The 20,576-nt window shown below is 32.3% G+C and overlaps 1 protein-coding gene across 1 annotated transcript; it reads right to left on the bottom strand.

The window, feature by feature from the left end:
- Positions 1 to 4,441: 4,441 nt before the first annotated feature.
- On the bottom strand, positions 4,442 to 18,614 carry LOC124374225. The gene is made up of 7 exons (XM_046832481.1): positions 18,520 to 18,614; positions 13,745 to 13,915; positions 11,289 to 11,465; positions 11,052 to 11,177; positions 10,181 to 10,297; positions 5,720 to 5,869; positions 4,442 to 4,663 (listed from the first exon to the last, which is right to left on the bottom strand). The coding sequence occupies exons 2-7, from the start codon at positions 13,889 to 13,891 to the stop codon at positions 4,442 to 4,444; spliced, it is 939 nt and encodes a 312-aa protein (XP_046688437.1). The 5' UTR covers positions 13,892 to 13,915; positions 18,520 to 18,614.
- Between the last annotated feature and the right edge of the window lie 1,962 nt (positions 18,615 to 20,576).

The raw sequence follows: 20,576 nt of genomic DNA on the forward strand, positions 1-20,576 counted from the left end.
GCTGTGTCGTCCGTAAAAGATTGTTAATTTTCCATTTAATTTTGCATTACAAAGATCATTAATGTAAATTAAAAAAAGAATTGCTCCCAAAACTGACCCTTTTGGGGTACTCCACTACTGATGTAACCAATTTCACTAAAAACGTTGTTAATTTTCACACATTGACTCCTTTTTGATAAATAACTTACAAACCAGGAATATGCATTTCCTCTAACCCCGCTCATGTATAACTTTTCCAAAAGAATTTTGTGATCTACTGTGTCAAATGCCTTTTTTATGTCTAAGAAAATTCCACTAACTTTTTTTCCGGAATTTTAAGGACTCATAAACTAAATCCATGAAACGTTTTAATGCTACCTCTGTACTCAACCCTTCCCTAAATCCAAACTGATTTTCACTAAAAAACTTGTTTCTTTCAAGAAATGTAACTAGTTTCTTTTTCATTAATTTTTCTAATATTTTTGTGAAAGTAGAAAGAAGAGATATCGGTCTATAGTTATTGCAATCTTTAACAGAGTTATTTTTATGCAAGGGTATCACCACTGCAGTCTTTAACATATCCGGAAAAATTCCCTTTTCAAAACTCAAATTAACTAAATACAACAAAACATCTGAGATCTTAGGATAAATTTGTTTTAGCATACCAGAACTAATATTATCAATCCCAGGTGAAGTTTCCACTCTTTAGTGAATTAATTACTCTAATCAAATCTTCAGCAAGTACTGGATCAACAAACATGGAGTTAACTGAGTGTTTTATCTTAAAGCAATTCTTAAAATAACATGAATTCAGATTACTAAGGTTTTGTCTTCGTGATATCCAATGTATTCACAATAGATAAGAAAAAATTATTAAACTCATTACAAATAGTTTTAGTATCTTTAACTTCATTACCATTTATGTTCAGACTCTTTATTGATTTATTTTTTACTTTTTGACCTGTCACTTCATTTAATACTTGCCAGGTTCTTTTTGAGTCACCGTTACAGATTTTAAAAGCATTCTCATAGTATGAATTTTTTAAATTTTTTTATTTCAATCTGAAGTTTATTCCTATATTTTTTAAAATAAATTAATTAATTTATCATTGTTCGGGTTGATTTTTAACTTTCTCAAAAAGCTTGTTTTTAATTTTTATTTTCGCACATATATAATTATTCATCCACGGTTTAATTTTAACTAAGCTTTCCCTAGCATTGCGTTTTTCAACTTTACATTCAGAAATGACTGACAGAAGCTTACTGTGAAAAGTATAAAATGCAGAGGACGGGTTTGTGTCACTGTAGACATCTTTCCAATCTACGCTATCTAGAGTTGTTTTCAGTTTGACGTAATCAATACGATAAGAAGGGCCAGAGCTCGCAGGTGACGTGTCTATCTGTCTGTCCGTCCGGTTAGCGCACACTCGTACACTCAAGACAACCATCCGGTGGTCCGTTATGTTTGTGTCAACAACCATCACTTCCGCCTCCGTCATATATTTGTTTGTTATCTTTGTAAAAACGTGATCAATGCAGGAAATCGATTCAGCTGTAATTCTAGTTGGTTCTTTTATTAAACATTCGAATCCATTTGAGGAAAGAAAAGTATTGTATTTATCAACAGTTCTGTCATTAATAAGTAAATTAAGATTTACGTCACCAATAAAAAAAAACATTCCTCTTATTATTGAAGTTATGGTTGTCCACAAAATATGTGTTAATTTCGTTCAAAAATAATTCCTTACTAAAACTGTGCAGTCTATAAATTGCAATTAAACAGAAATATTGAGAGTTAAATTTAAATTCTAATTTTAGCATATCAGCTGACATAATATTAACAATATCAAAACTATTGACTTCAATACCCGACTTAATACAATATTGCAATACCTCCAGCTCTATGATCTCCGTTAGGTTTTATGTAACTTGTGTAATTACGAATATTGTAAAAATTTATTTCATTTTCGTCAATCCAAATTTCTGACAATACTATTATTTCGGAATGCAAACCTCTACCATTCATTTCAGCCAAGAAGCTATCAAAATTACTCCTCATACTGCGAATATTTTGGTGTAATACCTCTAAATTCTTCCACTCTTTAGTCATTAAATTGTTTTTGTTATAAACTCATTTTCATTAAACAAATAAAGATCCATCAAAAATACAATATACTACAATGTAATATATACAAGAGTCCATCAAGGTTCAAGACCAGATCAAAGAATATTAAATCAAAATTCAACATAATAATACAAAAATAACAGATGCGCCCTTTTCCATAAACTCAAAATATTCATTTTGTTTATATTTTATAATTCTAACTTAAAGTTGTTATTGCATTACAGCGCTTGACAGTTCCATAATTAGTTTATAAAGAAATTACAAAATAATATTATTTTGTAGCAATACAATAAAAATAACCCTTGGAATACAGTAGTATCTGATTAGCCTGTGTACATGAGGTATCTTAGAATAAATCTGTGATGCTCTGTCAGGGTGTATAATTTGACACCAAAGTTGTGCCTTTTACCCTTTATGTGTTGACCGGAAGTGCAATCTTCCTCTACATAGTACCATAACCTCATCAAGAGATGTCTTTTTGAGGGTAGTAAACAATTTCCATTTTTGTCACTCAAGTAACCTACAACGAACTAAATCTTATCTATGGCGTTTGCAGTATAGGGGTCAAGAGCATTGTCATTTGTTTTGCAAAAATGTAAATAACGCATAATTGGCAAGAACCTGTCCCTCGGCAATGAAAATTGCTAAAACACTTGAAATTGAACAAGTATTATGTCTTCCCAATTATGGAATTGATTAATTTTTATTGTGCCTGTGTGCAGTAAAATGTCTTCAGCCAGGTACAGTGTGATGTCTTTCCCACGCATTGATTCTTAATTTCGGTGTAAAGGTTGGTTTACTTTAAACATCATTGAATACATAAGCATTTGTAAATTTTCAAATCCTTTCCAGGTTAATATCGTCAAGTAGAAGTGTAAAAAGATCTATTGGGGAACCAACCTCTCAGAGACTGGCACTAGTAAAGATTCATTTGATTCTGACGAATTCAATATCTGAGGGAAATCTCAATAACAATAGACTCATCATCACTTTCAGAATGACCAGATGAAGGATCTGAGGAACAATCAACAAACGCAATTATGTATGGGGGTCCACAGAACCATCGCTGTTGTAGTTTTGTTTCATAGTTGGTGTGCAAGGTACTCTGACCGGGGTTACTTGGCAGGATCCATTCTTATAAATAAAATATAAAACACACAAGTAATTTACAGAAAGAATTGCACACTTTACCTAGATAAAAAACAATACACAACATTCAAATTACTCCGGTCTCCTATTGAATCTGAATCGTACTGCACAAACATGAACGAAACCATTCACAATAAAGCTTTAGTCACAATAAAAAAATGCAGCAGAGAATAACCAGTGGCTGAACTACTCTGAGGCATTGTTAGTACACTCCATCTGGGAACGTTCGTGCTGTGTGCACAGGTTCCACCTGCCTTTCGGGGCATATGTATTGAGGTGTGTTGTTTATTTTTATCTTATGCTTATATAAGATTTATTTATAAGTGTGTCAAAATAAGAAATATTTAAAATCTCAGAAAAATTTAAAGGAGACTGCAACATTTAAGGATTGTGTTTAGCGATTTCAAATGAGTAAAAACTGTAAAATCTCAATATAATAGTTAATAATTAATTCTATTCCAATTCAGTCAAAATCAACGTGAATGAATAAAAGAAAATTGTATTTCGCACAAATAAAAACCTACATATGCAATATATTTTACAAAGTAAAATGTGTTCCCAGCAAAGGCAACTGCCTGTGTGCTGGAAACAAGCTCTCACAGTCTGCATTGAAATATTACAGTAACAGTATAAGAATTAAATAATAAGAGCATTAATACAAAGCAAAAATAATTAAAACCCTTGTAATAATTATATGGATAGATTTAACTATAGGGTACATTGTAGTATCACTAGATAAAGGAATACGACATTTTCCAATATATATATTTTTTTTTTTTTTTTTTCTGTGCAAGGCCTTTCTGAATCAAAGATTCCATCATCAGGCACTTCACAAATATAGGGTACATTACCAAAGTAATAATAAAACAAAACAAAGAGGTAACACAAATTAAATTACTTAATGAGCAAATAATAGTAATCTAACTAGTAGAAATAGGCAAATGTAATATTTTTGTTTCCTTTAACTCAATAATAATCGCACTGAAAATTGGTGGTCCTGCATGTAAATCCATGTATTCAATAAAAAAATTGATTCAACATTTAACTTAACTATGCATTCAGTGGTTTAAGTTTCAGCCTGAACTAAAATTTGAAAGGCTGAACATGAGAATTTTACACCTAACAAGAATAAAATATCAGTATTGTACTGTATTAGCAAGTTTATATTTGGATAAGTAATGCATAAATTTAGTCTTCACATTGTATCAACTCAATCTCGCGATCACTGTGTTTGACACAGGCATTCACTGGCCAACCCTCACTTATATGAGAGGAGTACTCAGTCTTGTACATGGCAGGAGTTGCCAAGATTTGTCCTCTAGATGCTGAATGTGAAGCCTCGTCATATGCCACATCCCGGGTCGAACACCACCAGATCACCCAGAGGCAGACCAAAACTGGACTTTGTTTCTGACACCAAACCTCTGCAAGCAAAATAACAACAAGATATGATATTTGTTTCTTTATTTTAATGTCTTCAGCTAAGTAATGAATGATCAACTCTTTGACTAGTGTATTTTTTTTTTCTTTGTAACAGTGGCCTAAAAAAGTAAATTTTTATTTTGAATTTTTTATGTGTTTTTGGGTTTACCACAACAGAAATAATATAAAAAACATTCAATTGAACATTTTTAAGTTTTTTGTCGTATTTATACAAAATTATTATAATTGTTTACAAAAATGTATTCTATTTACATAATATGAAAATAGAATAAAATATTATCAGTATTTTTTTACTTGACTTATGATCATTTATTTGAAATTTATCATTTGGATAACATTTGCATTGGCAGTTTTCATTGGAATATAGGTTATATATGTGAGTATAGTACAATTCTGTTGTTGGTACCCATCTTGCTGTCTATCATTCTTTCTTAGTTCTATCCATTCACCATTTCAAGAGTGGTTCTAATAGAAGATTTCAACCGCTTGCATACCTTTGTGATTTTGATGGATCAACAAGCATTCGTTTGACATAATTTTTTTCATATTCTCTAGCCAGTGCTGTAAAACGTCAAACTTCTGGTGCTGCAATATTACCAAGAGAAGGAAGCCACCTTACTGTAGTCAACTTAATCATTTCAGATATTAGTCTTATAGTATGGTTTTATGAACATCGACTTCTTTTACATGAGTAACATGTAGTCATAACTGTCATATAATATCATTGGGGTGCCAGATTGGCCTCCCCTCCAAATTTTTGAAAGGCAAACATTGCTCCCAGTGGTTTGATATAAGCTAGAACACATTTATGAGGTCTTAAAGTTGATCACTTTCCGGGAAAAGTTTCCTGAGACCATAAATAGTTTTCTAAATACACCACTGGGGTGTAATGATGGATAACTTCGCAGTGGTGTACCCTGTGTAACTCTACAGATTTATTACTATTGGATGCTTAACTAATTATGACACTCTTCTGGCTAGCAATATAATACCAGACATTTTATAAAGAATTGTAGTACTTACGAGTGAGGCACAAATCGAAATGGCGCCGATTGAAACTGTTTTGTTGAAACAAGGATTGCTAAACACCAGCTTGTCATAAACAGGTTTGATCCGAGGAGGCAGAATTGGAGTGACGTCAATCGGTTCACTTCTGAAGAAATCAGCATTCCTCTGAAATCATACATTAGTTTGTTTGGGTTTTTGTTAATATTCATGATTGTACCAATTCACTATTGAGTTCATTTTAGACATGCAGTCTTAAATTTATCAATTCAGGAAGTTTTTTGTACCTTCTATGCATATATATATTTCCTGTCTCACCCTACTATAACTTATCTGAGTATCCAGCAAGCATCACTTCTGGGCTGATTTATACCTCCCAGTTGAATCTACTACTGGGCACAGCAAAAAAAACCGATCTATCACTTAAATCTGGGCAACCTTATGGATGTCCAGGAGCGGCACATCACTAATCGCAAATGTTGAGACTCTGGGGTTGGTGAGCCGGGGCTCAGTTTGGACAATTTATTTTTGTCTTTTATTTTGCCCACCTCGGCCACTCTTGTCAGTCGGTGGGGGAGTCACTCCGTCAGAGTATTGATTTTCTGCTGGTTGAGGTCAGCTGGTTGACCTTGACTAGTTTTACCGACCAGCTGACTTCACCGGCACCGGCACTGGCTCTGGCTACTGTTCGGAGCGGTCAGGACACGTTTCGGAGATGCTTACTGTGTTCTGGCTGTTCTCTGTTCTTCCCGTTTCTCCATGGCTGGCTAATTCACCGACTTTCGGCAGGTAATTGTCTTTTTCACTCTCTTAACTTATTTAGTTGGCGGTTTTTTCTCTCCTACCCAGACATATATTATCGTAGATTAGTTATAAGTAATTTATATATATTTATTTTGTAACTTTGTGTTCCTCGTGTACTGGAAGCTGTTCGTGTCGCTAAAAGTGTTCGTTCCTGTCTTTCGTACGTTCTAAAATTTGTTAATTTATTTACTTGCTAGTTTAGTTTTTTATCTTTCGCTCTTGTGCTTTCTAACTGATCCGTTCGGCGAACGGAAATTATTTATTCCGCTGTACCCACACCTTGTTTTTATTTAGTGTAAGCGAGACGGGGGTATACAGACTTTGCAAATTTTTGTTACCTCGTGTTTTGTGTGTTGCCGTTGCAAATTTGGGTGGCAACATCCATGATTTCAATTTTATTATTTAATTATTGCCTTTATAGTAGCGTGAACTGATTAGAATTTAATTATTGTTATTTGGGAAAATAATGTATTGTTATTATTTGTAAATTATATAATTATTATTATGCCTACCTTACAATTAATATTTAAATAGCAAAATGTAAATTATTATAATATTATAATAGAATGATTAAAATCCAGCGAATTTATAGTTACAAGTAATTGTTATCACGCTTTAATCATTTAGTATGGCTGTTCTAGCCTATAAGTAAATGTTTATATATTTGAAAAATTTGTTTTGTTTGTAATATTTAATATTGTCACCAAGTAGTGTATCTTTTAATACTTGGTGTCTTGAGGTATTTTTGGGAAATAGTCTTCTGATGACTTAAAAGGTACTGTTAGTTACATGATTGTTATTAAATTTTAATTATTTTTTTTTAATTGTTAAATTTAAATATTTTATTATACTTTGTGGCAAACATAATTAAGTTTTTATTATTTCTCGGGTTGTAGTAAAGTTGTTCTGTGTATATCTACTGGTTATGTTGGGACTCTATAGGGTCCCGTGAGTGCCGTCAGCGGGACTGGTGCGGCGTGAGTCTGCAGCCGAACAAACTAAAAAATGGAATGCCCGCGCCCTGCCAGCGCTATTGGACCGGCATCCAACCGGGAAGTCGGAGTGTAGTGCTCCCATTCATTTCTTCTGGAACAAGGTTGGATTAAAAATGTGTTTTTTTTACTTCTTTATACTGAACTTGCGAGGACTGGGGTGCAGGGAGCGCTGCCAGATGTTAGATCTGGAGGAGGGCCAGTAACCTAGCCAGTATTTATTTAGTTAGTTACATGACCTGAAGGGGGAGGATTTCATCTTTAATTCGGATTCGTGGAGGCAACTAAGGCCCCCGCCTCCTTCGAATAATTGGCTTTAAATATATTTTTTTTTAATTTCGGCTACAAACTTGAAACAAAAAAAAAATTACTTTTCAAAAATAGTGGGCCTAGAAATTCTACAACCCTTTTTCCTCCCTCAGTTCATTAAATATTACCAGTTAAAATTTTGCTGTACTGCCGTACCTGATATATGTTATTTATAGACCAAAATTTCTATTTATTGTGTTATTATTTATATTATTTATTTATTATGTTATTGTCATTATTGGAATTATATTTATTGTTGTTATTTAGTTTTTAAGTTACGCGGGTGCACCGTGGTGCTGCATAATTGTATTTTGCATGGAAATGTTTGCCACCTACTAATTATATTTCTTGTACTCGAAATCTTGTCTCGTTTTGTCTCTGTCCCGCTAGTGGCATGTGATTGTTTTTTTTTTTATGATTTGCTCCGAGTTTGGGAGGGGCACGCTTCCGAGGCCTCCTGTATTTTTCACTAACTCGGAACAGGGGTGCAAGGGTAATTCGATAGGTCTAGTCTACTTCATGAGATGACTGTTGGAGTTGGTGGGGTTTGTTCCCTAAGTGTCAAAGGTTCTTGCCAAAGGTGTGCCAGACTGGAGGCTGGTTCAGAGCTAGCCTCCCCTTCTTACGAGGGGACATGACTTGAGATTAGTGCCCTACATTCATACTCAAGGACCTCGATAGGAGGCAGCCCCTACCCTTCCAGAATATACTGTTACTACGAAGTTGTGCAAATGTCCTTGTAGGACTAGGTGCAATTTATAAGCTTCTCGTCCTTAGAGAACAAAAGAAAGAAAAAAGGCAATGAGTCAGGGCGGATTGGAGGGTAGTATTTCCAGCCAACTATAGCAAATGTGTACTCCAAGATGGTATGATCCAGAACCCTGACCTTTTCTAAATAATTTTTCAAATTTAAGAACATAATGATTGGTTTCTATGATGATGCATGTCCACCCATGTGATTTGGCTGAGCATCATTGAAGCTTCATTGATCACTTAGTAGGGTGGTACAATTTCTCTTGTCTGTCAAGGAGATGTAAACATTTATTTTCCGTATGATTGTGTTATTGTCTGTTTCTTTGCGGGACACCTCAAGAATGAAATGAGCTATAGACTTGAAATTTTGTATTCAAACTTAGCGAAGTGTGTTACGAGACATGTGGTGTGGCTTACTTCATGTAAAGGTTGTTTAACACGTAAGAATACTGAAAACAAAATTAATAACAGATTTTGTAATAATATCTGCTCCAGGACAAATTATTCAAAGCATAAAAACAAATCACTCTCCCACACAAACTGCCCCCAAGGATTCTTGAAATACTATTTGCACCCATTTTTACAGAGAAGATGGTTTCAAAATTAAACTAAAAACCATAGTGCAGAATGAAAACCTCAAAAAAGGTGTTGTACATTTCCCAGTTAATGGAACTACAAACCATCTATGACTAACACTGTGTTCATAGAATAATAATCATGGAGGCTGTGAAGGTGAAAATAATTTAAGGTTAATGTATTAATGTGAGTTATATTTTTTAAATCTCAGAAAGAAAAAAAAACTCTTTAGAAACCATACTATCACTAAAAGAAGAAGATATTATTAAGCTTCAAGATTAATTAAAGGAACTTCAGTATAATTTAAGTAAACCTGAACATCCTTTGTAGTTGGTGTCCAAAAAGAACTATGAAAACAAATGCAACAATTTACGTGCCGAGTTATCCTCTAATACTGAACAAATTCCAAAATTAACCAAACTATGCAACAAAACTATTCGAATTTGGTTGATAAAGGATGCAAACAAGTACATCAAATTAAAGTGTCTTCCTGTCTAAAAAATAATGTGTTCTATCTAAAAAAAAGCATAGTCTAGAAGAGAACAATAGTGAATTTTCAGAGAATGGAGATTATAATTCTTCTATGTTAATTTATTAATTTGTGAAGTTGCTTGATGATGGAATCATTTATTCCAAAAGGCCTTGAAATAATAAAATTAATATTGGAAAATTTATATTCATTTACCAGTGATATTAAATCTTTTACTCTGTTTAGTTGTTATCTTTTATAAATAATAACATAATTATTGTACTAAAATATTCTTATCCTTTTAAGTTGACAGTGTAATTTGATATAATAAAATTACCAAATGTTACATGACAGAATCCCTGTATTGAGGAATGCTAATTTAATGGAAGTGATTTATTACTTTATTTTTATAATAGGCAAAAAAAATGCCTATTATTATTTTGGTTCGTTGTGACTGCAACGATGTCAATTGCACTTTATTTGTGTCTAAAGACTAATAAAGAATCTTGAATTTTTAAACTGAACCAAAATTATATATTGAAATACTGTTAGTTAGTTCAGCTGAATAATTATTACCTTGTGAATGTAGTGGTGTGTAAGCCCATAAGTAGTGTTGTATGGATCCAGGAGTCTGGTGTAGCCGTCATATTCAAATCCTTCTGCAGGTGGAGCTTGACTACAGTCTGGCTTCACCTATAATAACAACAGTTTGTTTTATTTTGCTTTACATCGAAATCAAACAGAAATATAGTATAGTAACAAACTACGATGTACTAAAAATCCAGGTTGTTCCAAATTGATGTTATGGAATTTTAAATACTATTCTCGGGTGAAAATAAGACTTTTCTTATGAACACACTTACAGAAATTCACCTGGGACCCCACAAAAGTTTGGAAAAATAAGTATTTTTCCGAACTATCCAAAATAATGTAATTGTTATCACAAAAGTCAGAGGTTTTTTATTCGACAATTTCAAGTGTCATCAAATAGGAAACATTAACTGAAATTTGGAAAATGTTCCTGTTTAGACAGGAAGGATTTAGGGTACAGAATATAAAAACCATCTTTCTTTTTACAGATTCATATAAAGAAGAGTTTTCTTCTTGTCAAAGTGTTATTAGAATATGCACTGGAACTTCCTTGTTTCAATTTAGGAATACCCAATATTTTTTTGTATAAAATATATTCCAAATATGTTGTTTTTTCTAATCCATACAAATTCTAAATTAGATATAAGAAAGAGATAAAATGTGAAAAATAACCTGTGTATTGAATTTTTTGTCAGTACACCAAAATAGTTTTGCAGTGTATTGAAAGACATGCTAAGTGTGTCAAAATATTTATATGTTACTCTACACTGTTTTATTTGCAAAGATTAGTATTATCTATTATGTATTGCTATTTCAAACACTAGAAATCACAGAGTGATCCAACTATAGCACTTACTCTACACAAATACTGGTGCCTAAGGTCAACTGTGCATGTGTCGTCCGGAAACACTTGCTGTCTCTGGTACTTATCCCTGCACTCTGACTCCAGCTGTCTTGCAGGGTTGGGTGGGTTAGCTTTTACCTAAATAACACATAATCGTTTAATTTAATTCACTAAAAATTAGATATCTTTACAGCAAAATATGTTCGATCTCTCAAGCCTTACATGTTGTAGCTAGGATATTGAAATTACCTTTTCTCCGTAACGTTTGATGTACAGGGATGTACAAGGAACCTTGTTAGCCTTATCTGTGGGGTCAGCATCTACCAGTTTCCAGTTCAGATCATCAGTCAGCACAGTCCTGTAGCCATCCTTCACCACTGTCAGATCCTTAGTTTTTAGATGATCTGGGATGACAGCAGGTTTGTTCTGCAAGATAAATGTACTCTGTTAGAAGATTAACTAGTAATACAGTATCCTTTAAATTCTCTTATCAAGGATAGAATTCTAGTTCAGTCCTTTTGATTTTTTTTTACTTAACAAAGGTTAACCACTGATAATAAAGACTTGTGGTAATAGATTGAATGTGGTGACATTTTGTAATGAATTAAAAATTTAAGAGGTGTACTTGAACTCTACGCGACAAAACCCATAATAGATGGGAATAACACTAGCTCTATCTACATGGTTTGTTTTCCTAATAACCTGTAAGTTCCCTAAGTTCTCCAGTCCATTCTTGTTTAAACCGTCCTCTTTAAAAAAAAATCATATGCTGAACCCCTCTTTAGCATTATTCTGTCTGTCCTAGCCACTGGCCTGCCCAAGGATCTTATCAAATAGAACAAGGGAGTAAGTCAGTACACAAAGTCGATAGTACTGATAAAAAGTGATAAGGTCGCAGACTGGATTTGGACCTGCGCTATCTCTAACTTAGATCCAAAGATGCCTTAGATCACTCATTCAACCGGACTTCAAGGGACATTTTGTTTATACTCAACTGAGGATATTGATATGTTGCTACTCCTCCTTTCTTTGAACCTAAAAAAATAATTAATAAGAGTTGATGTTTTGAAAAAATGTGGTCCAACTCTCTAAAAGATTTTGGAAGTCTCCTTGTATTTCAAATTATTCATGAGTCTGAAAAGATTCTAAAATCACCCTAATAATATTATAAATTTGAAAGTGTCTTTGTTTGTTTGTTTTGCTTTCATGTATACACTGTTCAACCGATTGTGCTGAAATTTTACTTGGACATTCCTAGGGTTCCTGAACATAGGCATATTCTTATTTCGTAAATCCTTCCAAGCTACACCCCACCAGTCTTTAAAGCAGCAAAAAATCCCATCTAGTCTCTACAGTTGTATAATGTGAATTCAAAGAATCAGTTAAATGTATTCAACTGTTACGTGTAAACATTGTACAGTATGTGTAAACACTAATGAGAGTACAACCATAATTTTAATTATTTTAACCAGTATTTTAAATTTTTTTACATTTATAGAGTGAAAGCATAACAAAAGTAACAATGCTTTTTATTTCAACATTGTGGCAAGAAAGCAAACCAATTTGTTTATTTTGGTTCACAAAGCAATAGGCAAGACCACTAAATGCAATTTTTAAGACAGAAAATTGTTGAGGTAATATCAGCGCATACATTACTCACTGATGAGATATACAATACTGATTAGGTATATAAATACTGATATAATTCCTAGACTGGACCGAGGAAAATAGTATGACATAGTGAACATGGATTGGGAAGCAAGAACTTTACTGTATCAATCTACATATCATCTTTACATTTGGATGGCAACTATCATAATGGAAGTATTGAAATGTGTTAGTATTATTGATTTTGATCTTAGTTTTTAATTTTAAATAACAATATATAAATATATCCATACAATTTAGAAAACTATACTATATAGTTTATATCCATAATTTTATATATCAATATATATATAGTATAGTTGTTTTGAATTCAACCTTATTACAAAATTATAAATGGTCTTCTCAATTGTTCTCAGGGCAAATCAAGGTTCAAACTCCAATTTTGCTTTGGAAATATAATTAATTTGAACTAAAAGTGCAAAACCTAAAATAGAATTACTCACACTTTTGCTTAAATTTTCATCCTCTTAAACATGGAAAATTACTGTATAGTGGGTACCTGATGCATGATATATGACTAATTCCACTTTAAATATATCACTGGACCCTATCATATTACAAGTGCTTTCACTAATAAAACTATGAACTTCAATGTTGGAGTTCCTTTAGATTTATCAAAAATAATTCAAGTTTTACTGAAACCGTGGGAGCTATTCAATCAAACACACAGAATGTTGCGTAGGAATTTCGGATGAATCCGTGGTATGTGCTAGTCATTTCATATTTCCAGAATATCTAGTATCCAAAAAGCTTATATAAGAACTATTGTATTTGTTCCAGCTGAAAATAGTTATTCTCACTGAGAGCAAAAGTTTTGCTTTCAACCAATCAGAAAAACCATTTATGTTTATACAACTGCCTGTTATTAAGAACAATTTAATATTATTAACCTGATAATACCTACTATTGAGATGATAGTTATCATCAGAACTCATTAATCGATTTGTTAAATTAACAATTAATTCTCATAAATGTTTGAAAGAAGTTAAGTTGGTGAGTTAAAAATGTTAATTGATATCTAACTAATAATGTTTTACCTGAACATGGACACCTATTGAAGGTTTATGCTGCAGACCAACTCCAGTGGAAGTTTTGTAGTCGTAACCTGGCAAGTCGGACTTGCAGGCCCATCGTACGCAAGGGACTGGGCCAGTATTCTTGCAAGTCTTACTTCCAATTGTCATTTCAAGTCCACTTTTCTGCAATCACAAAAATTTTCATACACAAATTATATAGAATTAATACAATCACTAAAATTGCCATACATAAGTTATATTTGGTTAATACAATCACTACAATTAGCATACACAATTTATATAATTAATTTGTTTAGAATTAATGCAATCACTAAGATTGCCATACACAAGTATTATTGTATTAATTACAGTGAAATTAAATTAATAGGGAAATATAGTGTACAAGAATGGATAAAACATGAATGGAAACACCATAGTCAATTTCTTGCTTTTTTATCAAGAGACAATGTACATATAGTTCATCAATAGTATTTGAAAGTACACAGGGTTTTCATGTCAACTACTGTCTGTTCACGGTTTTAGTGATAGCATGCTACCTGTACTGCAATCCCAAATAGAGACTGCACTAATAGATGTTATGGAAATATTCATTTGCATGTGAATGAGTATGTCAGAATTAATAGTTTTAATTTGAAACAAAATAAATAACAATTTTTTCTATTTAATGCAAAATATTAAATGAGAAAACTTATTTCATTTTATGAATACCCTTCAGTAAGGTCCACTATGATAAGTGTGATATAAGTTTATCCACGTATCCTATCATATTTCATTGCTTAGCGTCCAAATTGTCATAGCCTCAGAAGAAACTGTTATAGGACAGATTGCAAGATGTTCCCAGGCATATCTAAGGACAGTGGAATAATTAATTATCATCTCTACATCACACTGTACCAGGTCCAGGAGTTCAGTAAGATTAATAGGACTATCATCGGTCTTCTTCGCCTAGATGGCGTCTCAGGAGGATTAACTTCTGACTGGCTTATAACTTGAACCTATATACTGCATACAGCAAAACTTATGTGTTATCTGGGCAACTCCATGGATGTCCAGAAGTGGAACGTCACTAACCGCAAATGTCGAGATATTGGAATGAAAGGGTTGATCAATAGGTCTTGTCTGCTAGGAAAGATGACTGACAGGAGTTGGTTGAGCTCCTGTAGTGTTAAAGTCTGTTACTAGCCTTAATATGAGGCTAACTTCTACAACCTGCTTTTACTGGAAGGTTTTGGAACAGAACGAGGGTGACATTACCGACATTCCTCATGGGCTCCTGTATAGGGTTGGTGATAACAGAAAACGATCCTTACCCATCCTGAAATTCTATTACCCTAGAAGCAAGGACAAAATGTCCTTTTAGGACTAAATGCTTTTCCTAAATGAACAACAACAAAGCAACACCTGAAACACCTGAATGGTGAAATATCTTTCTGTTCTCTGAGGTCAGAGGGTACTTAGAACATTTAAAGAAGTCTCAACTCTTCAATCCATTTCCCTCTTGCTGCACTAGTGTAAGTATAAGAAAGGTAAATAATGTTCTTAAGCTCCATTTAACTTTTCGCTTAGTACAGCTTCTGAAATCTACACTGGTACAATTTGACTCCTGGAATCTGGAGGCTATGTCTGTCTGAAGAGATTCATAAAACGTCGGTAACAATTGATACCTAAGATGTAAAGGAGCTCTACAGTTCGATGTATTGGACACAATACCAATACCAATTCAGATTTCAGATGTTGGACTAAGTGCAAGGAGAAATTGAGCTTAAGATATTCGCATTGAATCAAACTCTTCCCGCCATAGCTAAGTTATGTATAGAAAACTCAGTTGCTCCACCATGCTTTGGGATTGTGTACCTGATGAGACAATGAGAACATCTCTTCACCTGGATTACACTAAATAGCTGCTGGGTAACCAGTCTGAGCTCCTTTGTAGCCTAGGTGTCTCTGATGTCAAAACAATGCAAACAGTTTATTTTTTGATGTCTTTGTCGCCAACTTTTTTACAGATATTTTCAGACAGACTTACACTCCAGATTCCAGAAGTCACTCTGTACAAGTGCATATTTCAGACACTGCGCTAACTGGAAGGTGAATTGGAGCTTAACATATTATGCACATTGAATCAACTCTTCCCACCATAGCTACATTATGTGTATAAGAAAGGACTCTTTAGCTGACAGACAGTTGAATCATAGTACGGTTCAGTAATTATTTCTTATTTATTCAACATCAACACTACTTGGCCATAAACGTATGAAAATACAAGACATGTTTAAAATTGATATGAAGGTGAACATTGGTTGAAAATTTAACATGAACATCAATGTCTTCATGAATGCTTCAAGCCAAATTGAATGTGAAAAGTACCACTTTCATTTTCATTTTTGGTATGATGTTATTCTTTATTGAGGTTACCTTGGTACATACCATGATTAACACACATTGGTATTTTTTAAGCAAAACCAGGGCATTTTTCGAGTCACTAATTCCACAGTCCAGACATTACCTCAGAAATAGCAACAAATTAAATATTCCCCCCCATGCGACCTCTCTTTTTTCAAACACTGTTTTTTATAATGCTGTAAATTTTTTATAATTCTCTTCCTGTGGACCTAAAGAATGTACATGATGAAATGGTCTTTAAGAGAACACTGAAGGCTTTTTTAATAGAAAAATGTTTCTACACACCCTCAGTGAATTTATTGGTAAATAGTCTGTATGTATAGATGTAAACTGTACTTGTATTTTTTTAATATTTATGACGCAATCCAATGCATGTTATATGTCTGTTTGGAAATAAAGGATATTTGATTGATTGATTAAGACCATTTCTGCACTGAAGTAACATCATTGACTGCAGCTTGTTGACATATAACCAAAATTTCCAGATTTTGCTGAGTTTAAATGGTAAAACTTCATCAAATTTAAGTTTAAATCTCCAAATATTATGAATAGCCAACCAGTTTTTAATAGTAGTAGTAGTCATTATTCATTATGTTGGAGAATCTAAGCCAAGAATAAACTTGATGTAAGAATGCTCTCAAGGAGAGTTACTATCCTTTCTGCTTCATGTGTCTAGATGATGTACACATACTAAAGGGGCAGAGAAGTGTTAGCTAACATTTAGTGCATAGAGGTTCTTGGAGATTCTAACTCAAATACCACTGACAGATGATCAGATGATAAATGTTGAACTGCTTCTGTCACTTCTCCATGCAAACAAATCACACTTTGCGTGTTTAAGGCATAACCTCCCATTTTTGAATTGGAGAGGTTTTTTCTAAGCAGAATTTCTGCAACTGGCAATGCTTTTATCACGTAATGCTTATGACAAACTAACAATGTCTCGACTTCCGTATGATCTTTTTTCGCTATCTCCCTTTAATTCCACTTCCCTGGAAATAACTTCACTTGCTTGGTGAAAAAAGGTATTTTTACCTTAACATTTTATTTCCAGATGCCCACTTGTTCATCAATGTTTCCCCAATTTTTCTTCCTGCCATTAACAATACTTTTTATGATGTCCAACTTAACCACAATGATTTTGCAGATTCTCCTTTATCAAGCCATTTTATGGCTAGTTTGTGTTTCATGTTTAACACTTTGAGCATCAAATAGTTACACTACTGCTGACACTCAAAGAGTTAAAAATCTGTCTTAAAGTTATTTATTTAGTGTAGTAACAATTAAAACTGTGCAGTGATCTCGTAGAAATAAAACTAATGTGGTAAATATTTAGATGTGGAACTCAATTATATGTAGCCAATTACAAGACTAGCGTTACCTTTGATTAATTACACAGTACCACATATTCATAGCAAACTGCATTTTAAGGATTAGAGAGTTGTAGTAGATTATTGTTGGGAAAGTACAAGTTTTCAGGACAGTACCACAAGAGAACTTGCCATTCTGGTGACATACAACATATTTTTCAAGTATAGAGTTTCAGAGGAAGAAATCCAGTTTAGAAGTGTTGCAGGAAAAGAAATTCAGAGCCATTACCAATATTCTTAATTATATTAAAAACTCTTTATTTTTTCATAATTATTTTTTTTAAAGCCATGGAAAACTAAAAGGAGGGCTGGATTACCAAAAGTTAAAACTGTAATAACTTATTATACATAATATTTGCTTGCAGTTTAACTTTTACTGTGTTATATAAATCACCTCTATACATTTACATATGATATTGTAGCAAAATACAAGAACACATATTCACTAGACTATCCAAAAATTCAACAATTTCAAACTAAAAAAAGTAGTATTGGACTGAAATTTCTACACCAAAGTTTTCATGTTGCCTCTCTCTCCCCTTTTGTTTTGAGATAGGTAATTATTAAAGTAACTGGTGAAATGCTATTGCAAATTATTTAAAGTTAAGTAAAAATGTTCAGCTGTTTACAATATTATGGTTGATGGAATTTAGGGTGACAGAGCTTTTGTGAACCATAGAGTGCTCCTATTAATTTATAATAGGATAATTAATAATTAATGTCTTTAATTTCTGTCAGTGATGAGTGATTATCTGAAATTAATTCTACAGAATGTATAGGTTCATGTAACAACAGATGTTAACCAGTGAAATCATCACAAAGATGTTGTATGATTCATAAATTATTGCCATATTTATTTAAGGTTATCATGAAAACCATAACTTATTCTTCTTGTTTAACCAAAGGAATTACGTTATTGAATGAAATATCAAGTATTTATTTTTACAATTTTAAGGATTTCTGTATGTAGTTAAGTAAGCTACGCAATATAGTAATACTTACTGTAAAGGGGAAGCTAACTAACAATTTCAGATGTTTTCAAAGCTGTGACACTACTTTGTATACTACTGATTTGGTTGCCAACCAAGCAAATCAACATTATTGTTTATCACAGTTGCCCTGGTGACATTTCAATAACAGATACTAATCTTAATGTTACTTAAAAATTGTATTATTCTTAATTTATTAAAATGGAATAGTTGTATCTATATGAGTAATCTATGTAATTTATTTATTAGTATGGATTAAAATTCAAAATATTAATTTATTTTCAAGTAATACAGTGATGCATTTGAAAAAAACTTTAAAATTAGAAACTATAGTGGCACAGATTTTTAGGCTAATAATTGAAGTTTTTTTTTCTAAATCTTTGTTTAAACTAATTCCAATGATCCTTATATAACAAGTTATATTCATTATTTCTCTATTAAAAAAAATAAATAAATAAATATTTTTTAAACAGAACTAATGTTTTCTATTTCTACAAATTGACATCTATATTTATATTTAGAAAGTGATACAAATACTTTATCAACAATTATTGTATGCTAATTTCAGAAATCTTTATAACTTCAAAATATATAAATATTTCGATATAAATGTATGAGTTATTTATTATTTGTTAACTTTTTGTTCTTTTAATTTTCCTTCGTTGATATACTTATTATATATGTATTTTAAATAAGTTTTATAACCATGTATTATTCTAACTAACTATTATTCAATTCACAATTTATTGGTCAGTCTGAAATTAATCATTTTCAATAATGTAAGAATACAAATATCTTGAAACAAATATAAAATATGATGACACCTGTTGTGTCTAATGATAAACACAAATAGAAAAATTAACACATCATATTATTGGTAAGATGTTTGAATGCTTGTCTTTCCAATCATTGTAAATTTTCTCATAATCAGTGTTATATACTCTTCTGCAGTTATGCAACATTGAACTGCAGCCTAATTCAACATCTATGTGGTTTAGAGTTTGATGTTTCTATGTGTGTGTAGATAGGTTTTTTATGATTAGATCTAGACATTCTACCATTTGTCGTTAATTGATAGAAGAAAATGAAAAATAGTTCTTCCAGCTCAGTCAAAGACGTATGTATATTTTGAAACTGAAATATTAATTTATCCTCTTGGGATTTACATGTAATCAATATCTCAAAGTCCGTTCGAGGTACAAGAAAATTGTTAATAAACAATTCAGTGTTTTTGAAATGTTACAAGCATTCTGAACCATTTTTTGCTTTTTCTCTAGATTCATAAATAACAGAGTTATGCATTTTTTTAAATGTTAGTCACACACGGTTTTGAAATGAAATGTCGTACAAGAACGTAGCCAGGAAAAAAGTTTGGGGGGGTTTCAAGACGACTGATATTTTTTTGTAGTGGACAGAAAGTAAAGAGAGTGCAGTCAACCACTCATTTCCGATTTTGTTTTTTAAAAAGTCCTTGACCCATTTCAATGTACAGAACTATCTTTCAGCATTACATTTTTTGACGTTTCTTCAGCAGAGTTTGTATTAAAACCTGTTTTTAAGTAATTTATTTTTAAAATTAATGTAAGGTAAGGTCCAATGTAATTGAGTAAAGGTTATAACTATAATCAACAGAAAGACTAATTTTCTTCCAGGATTAAATTACATTATGGCTTTGTTAGCTAGAAAATATCTAATCAATTTATTTTTAATCTTTTTTAAATCTTGTCAGGATTGCTAGTTTCGCAGTGAACTGGAATATAATTAATATTAACTGTATTGAAATTCAATTTAGAATCAACTAAATGAAGCAGTAATTATACTTTGGATTCATTAATCAGTAGTAATAACTATTAGTTTGTATATTTATAAATCCATAGCCTTCCAAAAGAAGTAGTCACTTCAGTAATAACCATTCGCTAAAAAAGTAATTGAAAAAAATTGAAAATTTAGTGGGGTCCGGATCCCTTTGACTCACTTGCTGGAGACTTCCTTGACCTAGCTGGCCAACTAAGTAGTAAATATATTTTAAAAGTCCATTTTGAACCAACTTTTAACTTATTTCAACATTCC

The sequence above is a fragment of the Homalodisca vitripennis genome, unplaced genomic scaffold, assembly GCF_021130785.1.
Source record: "Homalodisca vitripennis isolate AUS2020 unplaced genomic scaffold, UT_GWSS_2.1 ScUCBcl_7566;HRSCAF=15308, whole genome shotgun sequence".
NCBI lineage: Eukaryota > Metazoa > Arthropoda > Insecta > Hemiptera > Cicadellidae > Homalodisca > Homalodisca vitripennis.

Bases quoted from the DNA above. Each gene is read 5' to 3' on its own strand.
- LOC124374225 (XM_046832481.1), bottom strand. From the start codon at position 13,891: ATGACAATTGGAAGTAAGACTTGCAAGAATACTGGCCCAGTCCCTTGC. The intron at 5,870-10,180 runs GTAATAATTATT...GTATGATTTCAG, and splicing joins CACACCACTACATTCACAAG to AGGAATGCTGATTTCTTCAG. The intron at 4,664-5,719 runs GTAAGTACTACA...GTTTGGTGTCAG, and splicing joins TTTCGATTTGTGCCTCACTC to AAACAAAGTCCAGTTTTGGT.